We start from the raw sequence: 13,557 nt of genomic DNA on the forward strand, positions 1-13,557 counted from the left end.
AAATATTTATTATAAATTCTCATTACCCTTTAAGTAAAAATTAATTACTAATCATTCAGAAAAATAAATTATCATCTGCAAGCATCATCAGGAAGATGAGCAGGTGACCAATTAAAAAATATTAGTTAGAATTTTAAATATTTCATAATTTGCAACAATGTTTTTAATTACAAAATCCTTGAACGTTTATTGTGTGCTTCTACTCTGCTGGTCTAGCTTTTCACAGTTCACATTTTATTCATTATGTTCATGCGATAAATAAAGTGCCTTAACATCATTCTTTAAACTTTAAATAGTTCTGTAGTTTTATTAAAAAAAAATAAAAAAAATGCCTGATTCAATGGTAGTAAGTGAATTTCCAGTTATGTTTGCATGAAATGCTCCGATTAAATCATCTAATATCTGTGTTATAAATTCCTAATATTAATTTTAATATAGCGTACATTTTGTTTTAGTAATCAAAGTAAAAAAAAATGTATTTTTAAGAATTTTCCTTTCCTTTTACTTTATGTGGGCTGTTCATTTAATTTATTATGCAGATGGACGTTTCTTCCACAGAATAAAAATCTGTAATTTTGTAACCAGTCAAAATATTTATCTATTAATGCCATTGTATTTCCTTATGTATGAACTGTTCATTGCAAGTGTTACGGGTCTACTTGCGCCCAGTGAGCTGAAGAAACTTCTTACTAGAGGCTTCAGGGCCTCCGGGTCTAACCACTCTTGCTAACCCTTTTCATCACTTCAGTTTAATTATTTTTTTTTTTTTTCAATAGAAGTTAGTGAAATCAAATTTTTGTCCAGCAATAAATTTAAATCTAAAGTAAAGCAGATACATTCTCTTTTACCTTATTCTATACAGAAGTGAGTCTCAGTTTACCTTACTTCAGATTATAAAATATATGTTATTCATTTGAATATTTTGAGCAAACTAAGTTTAGCATATATCAGATTTGAGGAAAGGTAAACCGAGCAAATACTAAGGAGGGCTTCATTAATATATACATAATATTTGGGGCGCCACGGTAGCCGAGAGGTTAGAGGCGAGACCTGCGAAACTAATATGTATTGTGGTACTGGGTTCGATTTTATTTAATGGTTAATTAAAGAAATTTACAGTAATGTTTGCTAGTCGCCTCCGTCCACGACACCTAATTGGTAGTTGGACGTTAAGCCCCGCCTGAAAAAATAGGCGATTACTTTACTTTACTTTTTTACATAGTATGTGACATATGTCTAACTTAATTTTTTTTAGCATGATCATATTTACATGGGCATGTTCTCTGAACTTTGTTACATCTGTTATAGTAAAATCAAAATCAAAATTTAATTTTTTCTGTTTATTAGTTTTGCATTTTTGCTTTTGTCTTTGTAGTTTATTATTTTGTTATGTTTTTTCTTTTTTTTTTTTTCTTTTGGGTTGTTTGGTTTATAGTAGTCAGATGATACAGAGGCCTAGTATATACCATCAAGTATCTCCTGGAGGACCTACTCGGCTAGACCTGAGCCCAAGTTCAGGTTCTCATTCGAGGTAAGGAGTTCTGCTTTACGTTTCACTATTTATTTTTCTTTGAAAAACTGTTTAATTGCTTCATTTTTATCCTATTTATGGGTCGGTTTTTGCATTTTGTTATTTAAAGAATGCATGCTTCATTTTTTCGTTTACTTGGCTAAAGTTCATACGATGGTTACTCATAATGAAGTTACCTTTAGCTTTTCACTAATGAAAGACCAATAAAAAATCAAAGTAAATTATTTTTATTTTTTTTTTTTATTTTTTTTTTTTGGCGCATCAACAGCTGAGGTCATTAGCGCCCGGAGCTTTTTCCAGTGCACTGCCGGCCTCCGGACAGTGTTCTCTCGTTACAGACAACACTGTCCATCACCGGACAGTGAGCTGTAAGAAGCTCCTAGGAAGAGAAAATCTAAGGGTCAGCTGCTGGATTCGAACCCGGGACCTCCGCGTGGGAGTCCAGTATGCTAACCTCATAGCTAATCCCTTCCCTAAAGTAAATTATTGTTTTTTTTGAATAATTACTTTTCACATAAATACATCTTGAGAACTTTAAATTAAATTAGGCAGACTTAAGGTAATTTTAAGATTTGATTTTACTTTTTTATTCTATTTGGAAATCATATCTTTTATATTTTTCTCTTTAGTATCTTATCTCATTATATTTTATTTCCTCATGATGTAAGTGTAACAAGCTAGCTGTTTATAACGTGTTAAAACCTTAGAATTATTAAAACCCCTGCATAAATAAAGATTATTAAATCATTTTAAAAATATTTTTGTGTATTATTTTTTTTAGAGATATGTGCATTTTTTGTTAGGAAGTTATCTAAATTTATCATAACAAGTAGAAGTAGGTGTTGTGGTGCATTTATGGCTGATTTGATCACAAAATTGTGAGAAACTTATTAGCATGAATAGCTATGTACCCTTGAGAAGTTTCTTCCGTCCATTGTTTATTTCTCTTGACTAAAGAAGCAAAAACATGTAATTAATTCTTGAAATGATTTGATTTTTTTTTCATTGAATAAGTAAGAAGGTATCAGTGAAGTTTTACTTGAGTTATCAGAATGTGAAATGGAAATATTATCAATATCTTATTTATCAAGTAGTTGTTGATAACAATTTTTCTTTTATTAACAGAACAATGACCAGAGAAGATGTCGCTATAATTCAAGAAAGAAGAATGTCACAACAATCTCAGAGTAAGTTTTTAAAATTTGTTAAATTTATTATCTTGAATATTTATATAACAGATTTTGGATTTATGAGGTGTTTTATTGTAATATAAAGGGTAATTCGATGAAGACAATAAATTTGAATTAATTTTATTTATAAAGATCTTAGTAATATTCATTCTTATTGATGAGCTCTGAGGAAGTTGCCAGTCCAAAATATTGATTCAGAGTCGTCAATGAAATGCTGTGACTTTCTCAGGCACTCCTTTGGTTTCTTTACTTACTTCTTTAAGGAGGCACCTCTTATACAAAAAATCTCTAGCTTGGTCTCTTGTTTGTCCGAACTCACTGTCCGGTGTGGATGTATGATGTCTGTAAAGAGGTAAATCTATCTGGAAGCAAAGCCCTGTAAATCATCCCAAATGTTGACTCACCTTATTGCTTACAATTACTTATATGTACTGTGAAAAATAAAAAATTAGTAAAAACCGGTGATTTTGGACTGGGTGTGTCGTATGTTAGTACTATATTTTTCAACCCCTAAGAATGCGTAAATAATTTGATTAGTTTTCGGTTATTGCAATACTTAAATCAATTTTAATAATTAATTGAAACTTTGTATTGTGAGAACAATTATCTGAATTATTGTAGGAGGAATTGGAATTCAGTATAAGATAAGCTAGGGTTGTTTATTCCTTCGAAAAAATATTTGAAAACAAATTGCGTTGTTAAAAATATAATTGATATCATTCTGTTGATTAGAATAAACAGTTTCGGATGCTTCTTAATTGCTATTGATATGAACTTGAAGACAAGATGTGGTTTGAACTCGTTAATAATTGAGTCATGTTTTAATAATAATCTATAATTATTATCGTAAATAGGTATATCGCGACATGAATCACTCAGTTTAACATATGTGGCGCTGTGTGTTGAAAAAGAGGAGGTGAGCTTGTATTCAAGGTTTTATTTTCGAGCGGCATTATTGTATTTTTCAATTGCTGATAGTCTCCACCCATTACAGAGCCACTGGCTCTTTTTTATTTTAGTCTAGATTATCTATTGGAAATTTTAGCAACCACACTTTTTATTCTGTTTGACTTACCTGCTTGTTTAAAATGTGAATTGCATTTTTTTTTTTTACTTTTAATTAAAATATTTGGTGTGCAGCTCTTTCTCTCAGGTTTAACTAATGTTAATTTCTGTAAACATTATTGTTGTATCATGGTTATGTTACATTTCTCTTTCAATTTCATTATCTTTATGTAAACAATTGATTACTTTGTTTTTTAAATTTAAAACTAGTATATAATCAGTTCCTTTGTTTAATTTCAACTCTGTCTTTCGTTTTTGTTTTATTATAGCTCCGATCTTACTTCCGATATTAGTTCTGATATTGTTATAATATTTTGCATACATTTGTGGATGTTTAAATAATTTTTTTATTAAGGTTGAAAAAAGTCTGGTTAGCTGTCCATTCTAGTGTAATCTTGTGATACTAAATAATGGCCAGCAAAACAAACTTAACATGTAAATATTTATAAAATTTGAAATGATAAGTTTTAAATTATTTGTGTTTAAATAATGTAAGTAGTAATAATAAGTTGTTTGTGACATTTCAGTTTCGAACAATGGTAACGCTTCATCCCCTTGTGGAGGTGCTGTACCGCCGACTCCCCCAGGACATCATAGAACTTCTTCGGCTCCACCAGCTCCACAACCACCGCCAATGTCTCTCGCACCTCCGCCGCCTCCGGCACCTCCTTGCCCGCCTCCAGGACCACCACCTCCGTGTATGCCGCCAGCTGCTGTCAATGCAGCTCCAGTCATTTCTGTAGCTCCAACACCTCCAGCACTTCCAACATGTGCAGGTGGTGATGCTCCACCGCCTCCTCCGCCACCTCCTCAGCCAAACATGTCTAGGTCTTCTAGCAACGATGGACAAGATAGCACTTCTTTAGCTGCCCAACTGCAAAGCGCTCGCTTGCGCAGATCAAACAAGGTATTTTATTAACACTTTTTTAAAATAAGTCTGTCACCCGAGTATTTGATCAATTATTTATTAAAAGAATACATATTACTTTAATCTATCATAAGAATTGCGCCTATACTAATTAATTGTTGGCTAAAACTAGCACCTTAAAGAGTAAAGTCACTTTAGATATGAAATAGTAAGCAAGTTTGCTGTTTGCTGCGTTTCTTAAAAGAAAAATGCTAAGATCGAGTCCATATTCTGTCCTTTATTTTTTAAGCGGGAAGTACACGTAGGGTCTGCGTTTCTGGAAAGAGGTGTTGTCCGTCATAGCACCTTTTATTGCAAGTTTTTTATGCTGTAAAACCTACGTATTTATCTCCAATGTAGGTAATCTTGACTGAATAAATCTTTAAAAAAGTGCTGAATTTTCCCATTAATGCCGGAATTATTTTACGGTTGGGTTTAAAATAATTTGAAACAAAAAGCTAGAATTGTTTGAAAGTAAATAAAATAAAAAAACATATTTAGGCACGGAAAAGCTGTCTTCCAGTTCTGTTGGAAAAAATATTGTATAAAAATCAAAATGAAGAAAGTAATAATTGGAAATCAATCATAATCAAAAAGATTACTCACTGTGATATTCGATTTATCCTTTTTATTTTTGTTTTTTCTAATAATAGTTATAGAAATATTTGCGTGTAGATGTTGCAATTATTGTGCAATGAAAACACCTTTAAGTAACTCATTTATTTTCATTTTACGATTTGATTTCGTATGTACAATGTTCACTACTTTTGTTTTGAGAATCAACTATCACTGGTGATAAATATAACACTGTTTGATTATTGTCGTGCGAACTGGAAGGGGCCGTTTAATTTTTCGTTAAGAGGGTGTTATATTTATTAACTTAGTTCAATTTATTACCGAGTTGTTCTACTGATTACAAAGAAATACAGTTTGCAATTCTTGCATTTAGCTGATTCAAAATACGGGAACATTAAAATTTAATGGATTTTTCCAGTAGTATCATAACTAGATTGGTATCATAACGAGTAATAATAAAATCTTTTTCAATTGTGCAGCAGTCTGCAGAAAATAGCGGCTCCAGTACCAGCAGTAGTGGTAGTAATTATGGCACACTTGGTCGTGGAGGCTCTGGCATGGCGAGTATGATGGATGAGATGGCCAAGACTTTAGCTAGAAGGCGTGCGGCGGCTGAGAGAAAGGAAACTGATCCAGCTGTTTCCCAGGTATGTCTCGTTTCTTCTCTTTGATGCAATAAACGCAAGTGTCTTTATTAGATAATACATACTTCGAGTCTCTGAATTTTTATTGATTTTTAACAAAAAAAATAAATTTAGAATTGGTTTCTGAATATTTATGTACCTTTATGTTCAGAACCAAGAACTCTGTATTTTTTTTTTTTTTTTTTAACATTGTTCCAGGATAAAAATAAGCAAAAACAAGGATAATTGGGAGCTATGCATAATTCTGTGAGTTTCGTTTCGTTGAAAAGTAAATCAGGAAAGAAAACAGATAACGTTCTCAGAAATGTAGCTCAATTTGGGTAAAAATTGCTTCTTTGTAATGTGCAATGAATCATTTTCGCCTTAAATAAAAATTCACATTGAAATGAGATCCAAACAGGTCCGAATTAAAAAGGAAAAGAAAGAAACAAAGTAACCTATGTTATCGTTGGCGATCGAAAGAATGGCGTTTCCACCATCTAATCTCATTTTATACAAAATAAGTCACTTGTTGGACAAGATAAAAAATGAATGATGAGATGAAATACATGATGCGAAACTAGAATCGTATTTTTTGTTTTACATTTTAGCGTTAGCGTTCTGCTATCGTAAAACTAATGTTAGTACTCAAAGGTGTGACATATTCGAAAGCGTAAACATTTCAGTTTTGAAAAATCGGTTTGGTCCGCAGTACTGAAATAATATCCAAAAAACATGCATGCTTCGACAGATCAACGATGTTTTCACTTTTATTGCGATTCAGCTCGTAAAGAATTGATTTTAATATTTTGTTTTAGGAACCTGACTACAGTACAGCTGAAAGAAAAGGATTCGGTAGCAGTGGAAGTGGAAATGCGGCTAACAAACTAGCAAGTAATGGTTGTGAAGCCTCGCCAAAACCGTCTAGACGACAATTAGCATCTAGCGAGGAATCATTACCAAAGGTGAATGGTGAAACAGTTTTATCTGCAGATTTAGAGCAGGTGAAACAGGATATTCTCAGGGAATTGAGGAGAGAGATTAACAAGATGAAAACGGACATCATCGAAGGTAAAAATCGAGATTCTTGGATTAATTTTAGTGTTGTCTTATACTCTTGTAATGATGTAAGTGAAGAAGTGTAAATGTAATTTGGACACTCGACATTGCCTTCTCAGCGCAATGCTAAACTACGGGTTACGTTCATTTTTTTGTAGATAAAATCGTCTGTAACAAAATGTACCGTGAGTTGAAAACAAAATCCTCGAAAGAGAAAATCTACCGTGTGTAATACCATTCAATTATATATATAAATTCTGACTGTTTTGATTTATCCTCATCGGATCTATTGAATAAAATAAGCAGAGGAAAAAAATTTCTCGATCGAACCCATATTTACTCATTTTTTTTTACATTATCTGCTTTCATTGTCAAGTAAATCAATTTACGTTTTTAAGAGCATTTCTTAAAATTGGTTATTTTAGAGTAACAGTTGAAAGGATCTTTACTTCATTTCTCATGTCTTTTTTTAGACCATTTAGACCGAAGCCAACAACGTCTGTCAAAGCACCAGGCATCTGAGCCCCTGTGTAGATATTTCACATCTCGCCTTCTGTTTCCCTTATACCTCTGGTTTTCGCCAACTTTAGCGTTAATTTTTCTTTATGGATGGTTTTTACAACCATCAGTCATAAGCTGTTGCGATGACCATTGATACATTTCTCATGAATGTCGCAAATATTAATTGCGTTCATTAAGATTCATGGAACATTTTCTAGCTCAGTAATATGTTATAATTAACAACCTTTTGACTTTATTTAATTTACAATCTTTATAATTTAAACATTCTTCATTTGATGTTTTCATTTTGTGCAGCTCTTAAGACTGAGTTAAACAGAAGATAATCACAAAAATAATACTAGACCAGCACCAAGAAAGAACACAGACTGAATTCAACTTTAAACCAAGAAAAGTATTGATTAATATTATATAGTTTTTGGAAAATATTGTTCACTTTAGACAGCTTTATTACTTTTATTTTTTCTTTAATTCAACACTTTTTTTAAACCATAAATATGTTAGAAATCAAAATATTTTTTTTTTCTTATTTATAGAATTGGAGTAAACAATACATTTTTTTTAATTGTTGAAATTGAATAGGTATTTTAAAAAAGAACAAATTTAATGTTTAATGATGATTATTAGTTTAAAATATGTACATGTAAATGTGTACATAATTAAGTTTCTTGTACCATTAGTTATTACCAAAAGCTTTCTTCATATCTTCTATAACACTGCCTTCAAGAACTCTCATGGTTTATAAGTGATTAAATAGAACATTACACTTAACGTTGGATACTTTTATACAACATGCAATGTATAAATAAACCTGGCTTATCATTTCTTCATTTCTATATTAACATCTTTATTTGTTGTACTATCTTTTATTTTTATGGTGTTATTGACTTCTTTCTTTTATGTTCAAAGTTTAAATAAAAACTAATTAAAATAATTAGATTAGAATGAAAAATAGATTCAGTAAAATAACATAAAGATAAGATCCTCTCTCATTTTTTGGTCATTCCAGAGGGAGACACCAAGAGAGAGGGAGGATAAAAATTAATGAATATGCACTCACTACTTAGAAAGCAAAGTGGCCTAATTTCTGTATGTAGTGCAGAATATATAGGTAACACATTTATTTTTTCTTTTGTTGTAAGAAGATTCTAAAGTGCATGCATGCAGCTATTGTTTATATTTTAATGCTTGCGGCAGGTTCGAAATGGAATTTTGCCCTCTTCCAATTTATTACTGGAAAAACCAGCTGACAAAGAAACAAAATAAATTATTAACAAAAATAAGTTATTTAATAAATATTTGAAGTATTTTGTATGGAAAGTTTTTATGAAACAAATGTAAATAATTGTTACTAAACAACAAAACAAAAATTTACGACGGCCAGAACATTTTTATAGTTGCTATTTACAATGACAAAAATGGCACAAGATGTGTATGTTGCCATTATGGAAGGAATTATTAATTAATGAAATACTTAAGTAAATATTTAAGTGTTTCAAAAAATAAAATGAGCTCAATATATTAATATAAATACTGATTATATATTTGGTGTTAACAGTGTTCCTCTCATAAAATTTGATGAGGAATATTGTATTATGTGATCCTTTTGAGGTTTTTTTTATTACTTCTTTGTTGGACTTAGTCCAATTATTAAAATGTAAAAGTTAATTGAAAAAAGGATCCGATGGTTGTTCGTTTTTTATTTTATATATATAATAAATATAAAAAATAAATAAAAAAAATTATAAAATGAAGTGATCATATATATGTATGAATACAAATAGATTTATAAGCCTTTTTTTAAATTAAGTATATATATAAATATATAATTTTCAATGTATATATCAGTAACAATGAGCGTAATTAAATGTAGGTTTAGAGAGTTGAGGCAATTATCGATTTGAGTGATTCTGTTAGAGTAATTTCTTTTTCTTTTCTTTTTTAAATATATTTTTTATTCTTTTTATTGAATATATATGAAATGAAACTTATGTGGTGTTATATAACAGCGGTATTAGTGAAGCAAGTAATAATATATTTTATTTGTACAAAATGTTGATTTATAAAATGATTTGTAAATATTACTATTTCTAAACCTTTTTTTTTTATCTTCTTATTCTTATAATTATGTTGCGTTTTTGCTTGTAATTATATATTATATTTGTATATGTAATTATTAAATGGAATGTCTTCTTAATATAGAAACCTAAGTATTAACGAAAAATTATTCGAATATAAGCAAATATTTTAAACATTAAGAAACTAAAAACGAAAACATAAGCCGTAAGTGCGGCCAACAAAATTAAGGTGAAAAATTGGTAAACCCACCATTTAATGTGATACTATTGTTGGGTTGGCCTAAATAATAAATTACACAATTAAACTTCATTAAAATATGAAGAACAACTGATAAAAACTTCAAATTAAAATCACGTTTTTATATATAGTAAATACTTGGGTTTTAAATTCTAGTTAAAAACGTGAGAAAGTAAAGAAAACAGACTAAAATCATCAGATGTGTAAATGGAAATGATGATGAAGAAGGGATGTAGTTTTTTATTTATTACTTTTATAATGATTTTTGTTTTCTATTACATTATAATACAATGTAGGCGATAAATTTAAGGCGTATTTCTCAAAAGTCTCTTTGTTTTCCACTACAGAAATTTATGCGTATTATTGTAAATATATTTATATACATTTCACTTTCTATTTTTTTTTTTTTTTTCTTATGTGCTACGAACATTATTTTTTATGACAGAAAAACTTAGCATTATGAATTACTTTTTTAACAGTTCATTACTGTTTTATATTAAAATTCTTTAAGAGGATGGTCTCAAAAAACAAGAAATACTATAAGTGTATTTTCAAAAATAGAAAAGGAAATATTTGTATTTGGGAAGAAACATTTAATTTGTTGAAATTGGCCTCATTTATCAATTTATTACCTTATTAATTACTTCCAACTAATAAACGGAAAAGCGGGAGTTAAATTTGCAAAATTAGTCTGTACTACTGGCCTATTGCTACATTTTTTCGCTGACCGTTTCTAATCTAATTGGGTTTCGACAAATTATCTGGTTTTATAGTTCTTCAATTTCTTTCGTAAAGTTTTTATTAGGTCGGTATATTGAAGGCAGATCTCATAATATGTTATCCATTATTATGCCAATGGAATGTAGGTTCACTCTCAGCACAGCAAGGTTCAGTTTGAATGTTACAGCATTGTCATTTTATTTGCATTAGTGGGAAAATAAAATGCTAAAGATCCGTCTTATGGACTTCTCTGCCAATCCAACTTTTGTTAATCGAAAAGCCAGTCTTACATGTCTGATTCATTCCAAGTAATTGTAATTAAGATATTATTCAATTCTGGTCCCACTCCGCCTTCTTGTCAAATGACCCTCAGCAACCATAAAAGGTGATCGGACCATCCTAACTTCTTTCCTTTCCAGTTCGTCTGGATTGAGTCGATTTCAATGCTGAATTGGATCGCCATATTTCTTCTTACCTTTTTTTATGTTTTTCTTGCTTGCCTATTTTGTATTATTCTATCGCTTACATTTGAGCGAGTCCTGGAAAATTACTTACGGCCAGAAAAGTCAGTGGAAATGAATGGTATATTTAAAAATAGCTTTTTTAGCCTTTTTTTTTTTTTTAGAAGAAGGCTGTTGAGATTAGTTGCAAGATATTTAAAATATTGTATTTGCTAGAGTAACGTAACGTAGACTAACGTACACTCTCCACATTTTCTACATTTCCTACCGTTCTTAGTTTTGTTTTATGAGATATGATGGCGTGATGACGTTCTTCAGTTTCTCTTGCTTTATTAGTTTGTTAAGGTTAAGTTAAAAGTTTCTGCAATTTGCTGTAAAGGAAACAAGCGAGAATATTGAACTGACCTCGACATAACAATAGGTGGAATGACATCTTGCACTAAAAGGTTAACGGGTTATAAAGTTTTATATATAAAGTATAGTTAAATTTGTATATATAAAACGGAAAAGATAAACTAATTCCGTGTGTTCGTGTTGCAAATCTCAGGTTCTGAGAGACCCTATTGCTTCGCAACCGGTATCCTTAATAGAAGATTCAACTTACATTCCTTCACGCTTTGTGTTTAATTTAGGGATGTTACAATTTTTGCAGTCCTATTGTTTTTCATTGCAATTATTTCTATCTTCTGTCTTTGATCCTCTCTTTTGTTTCCAAGCTAAATTTAAGTGTTGGACCAGAACATTTTCTCATTTAGCTGCGTAAATTTCAATATTCGTAACATTGCCAGAGATACTTATCCAAGAGGTAGTTTCACCAAAACTTGATTCCCAGATTTACAAGAAAAACTATCTTAAATATTGCTGAGAATTTTTTCTTTTTATGAATTGGTATCAACCAATACTTAAAAATTTGTTCGTAAGACGGGAACATTTTAAATGATCCATTTATATTTCAAATTTTTAGTTGGGAAGTCCGAGATAACTTTGTAAAACATTATAGCTATAAGAATTAACTGCTGTACATTTTAGTATATTTTTTTTTATTTAGTTCTTTCTTTAAAAAAATGTGATTTATTTTATTAATATTTTTTATGTTGTTTTTAATGACATTTAAAGAAATGAGTTCCTGCTATTTTAGATAATTTTTCAAAGATAGAAGGTAAAAAAAAGTATATATTGTTAGACGAACGTTTATAAGATTTTGAATGAAAAAGAAGGAAGAAAAAATTAGTGTGGCTTTATAAGGCGTAGCTTATGTACATTGCAATGGCTTTGTTTAGTAAATCTGTTTTTTAAACATGTGGTTTCTCCCTTTATCTCTTCCTCCAACACTTTCTGTTCATTGTTTATTTTCTTTAATTAGTATATATTTTTTTTCCAAAAAATAATAAATGAAAGACATCAATCACTTATATCCCCACTTAATTACTGTCATTCATAGATTTCAACCAAAAATCAAATTTCTTCGCGAATCGCTAGACTTCCATATCTATCATATCAAATCTAGCCCACCGTACCAAATCTTAAATATAATCAATTCTTTCTTCCTATACAAATCTTAAATATAATCAATTAAAACTTCCCTAAGAATAGTCAGAATTAAGCTAAGTTAAAAATAGATGCTTTTGCAATTTTTCCTGTTACTTTTAAATATTTTTTTTAAAGGGCATAATAAAAAAGGGTTGTTACTAGTAAGAGCGTTTGTAGAGAGATAGTGGTTCTAAAGAAGATTAGTTTTGGGGATTCTCATTCTCGATAAATACACAAATATTGAATTTTATTAAAAAAACAAAAAAAGAAGCTTAACACATTGTAACTACATCATGTACATTTTGCAACGTTGTTTATAATATTCCTTTTTAATAAGCAAAGATTTTGTTGACAATAATTAAAATTTTTCAAATAATGTAAGTAAAGATAAAAAAAATACCATGCATTTATTTGACAAAAAAATAAATCAAATAAAAAAATATTTTAAGACATTTCGTGTGGCCAATCAATTCGAATGCCTGCCTACATGTACTTTCGAGTAATTGAAAGCAATTTTTGAAAATTAGATTATTATTTTGGAAAACACATTTTTGTTTGCGCATGAAAATAAAAAAAGGAATCAAAGCCTTCAAAATTATTAGTTTTAATTATTTCTTTTTATGTTAATTTATTTAAGAAATGATGTTTGCCGTGAAAGATTTGTAATGCTACTAAAGTGAGTACAGAGTTGCTATTTGTATTTAGGAGAACAGATTTTTTTTTCTTTCTTTCGTTTTTTATGTTTAGATATATTCTCAATTTTCTTTGAGAAGTAATAGGTTTTCCATTTTTGGAAAACTTGAATTGTAAAAAAAAAGTAGTTTTTTTTTAAGAGAAGAAAAAAGTAAAAAAAAAGGCTAAATTTGTTACTGATGGTGTGCATTATTTTATAGGTACACTGCTATTTTATACATAAGTTTAAAAAACACGTAATATATAAATATGAAAATATATATATATAATATAAACTTTAATAAACACAACTTGATTTTATATCCTATATCTAAATGTGTAAATTTATTGAATAAATAGAAACCAGAAAGACTTTGTATGCCATAAT

General features: G+C 29.7%; 1 protein-coding gene and 1 long non-coding RNA gene across 23 annotated transcripts in view; one reads left to right on the forward strand and one right to left on the reverse strand.

The window, feature by feature from the left end:
• LOC141455622 (uncharacterized) overlaps nucleotides 1–13,557 on the forward strand; it is a 115,843-nt gene extending 102,286 nt beyond the window's left edge. For 15 of the 22 annotated variants that reach the window (XM_074130818.1, XM_074130821.1, XM_074130827.1 and 12 more), the window contains 6 exons: nucleotides 1,436–1,531; nucleotides 2,657–2,718; nucleotides 4,314–4,693; nucleotides 5,749–5,916; nucleotides 6,711–6,963; nucleotides 7,768–13,499. In XM_074130818.1, the coding sequence (XP_073986919.1) occupies nucleotides 1,436–1,531; nucleotides 2,657–2,718; nucleotides 4,314–4,693; nucleotides 5,749–5,916; nucleotides 6,711–6,963; nucleotides 7,768–7,796 (988 nt within the window). In that variant the 3' untranslated portion in view covers nucleotides 7,797–13,499. Of the gene's footprint in view, nucleotides 1–1,435; nucleotides 1,532–2,656; nucleotides 2,719–4,313; nucleotides 4,694–5,748; nucleotides 5,917–6,710; nucleotides 6,964–7,767 lie in introns of all 22 variants that reach the window. The other 7 variants (XM_074130831.1, XM_074130838.1, XM_074130837.1 and 4 more) reach the window with 5 other exon arrangements.
• Nucleotides 3,919–5,666, reverse strand: LOC141455625 (uncharacterized). Its single transcript, XR_012459360.1, has 2 exons — nucleotides 5,300–5,666; nucleotides 3,919–4,674 (listed from the first exon to the last, which is right to left on the reverse strand). It is a non-coding gene; the product is annotated as an uncharacterized lncRNA (long non-coding RNA).

The sequence above is a fragment of the Rhodnius prolixus genome, unplaced genomic scaffold (genome assembly GCF_049639745.1).
Source record: "Rhodnius prolixus isolate KJV_2025 unplaced genomic scaffold, Rpr scaffold_4, whole genome shotgun sequence".
Classification (NCBI taxonomy): Eukaryota; Metazoa; Arthropoda; class Insecta; order Hemiptera; family Reduviidae; genus Rhodnius; species Rhodnius prolixus.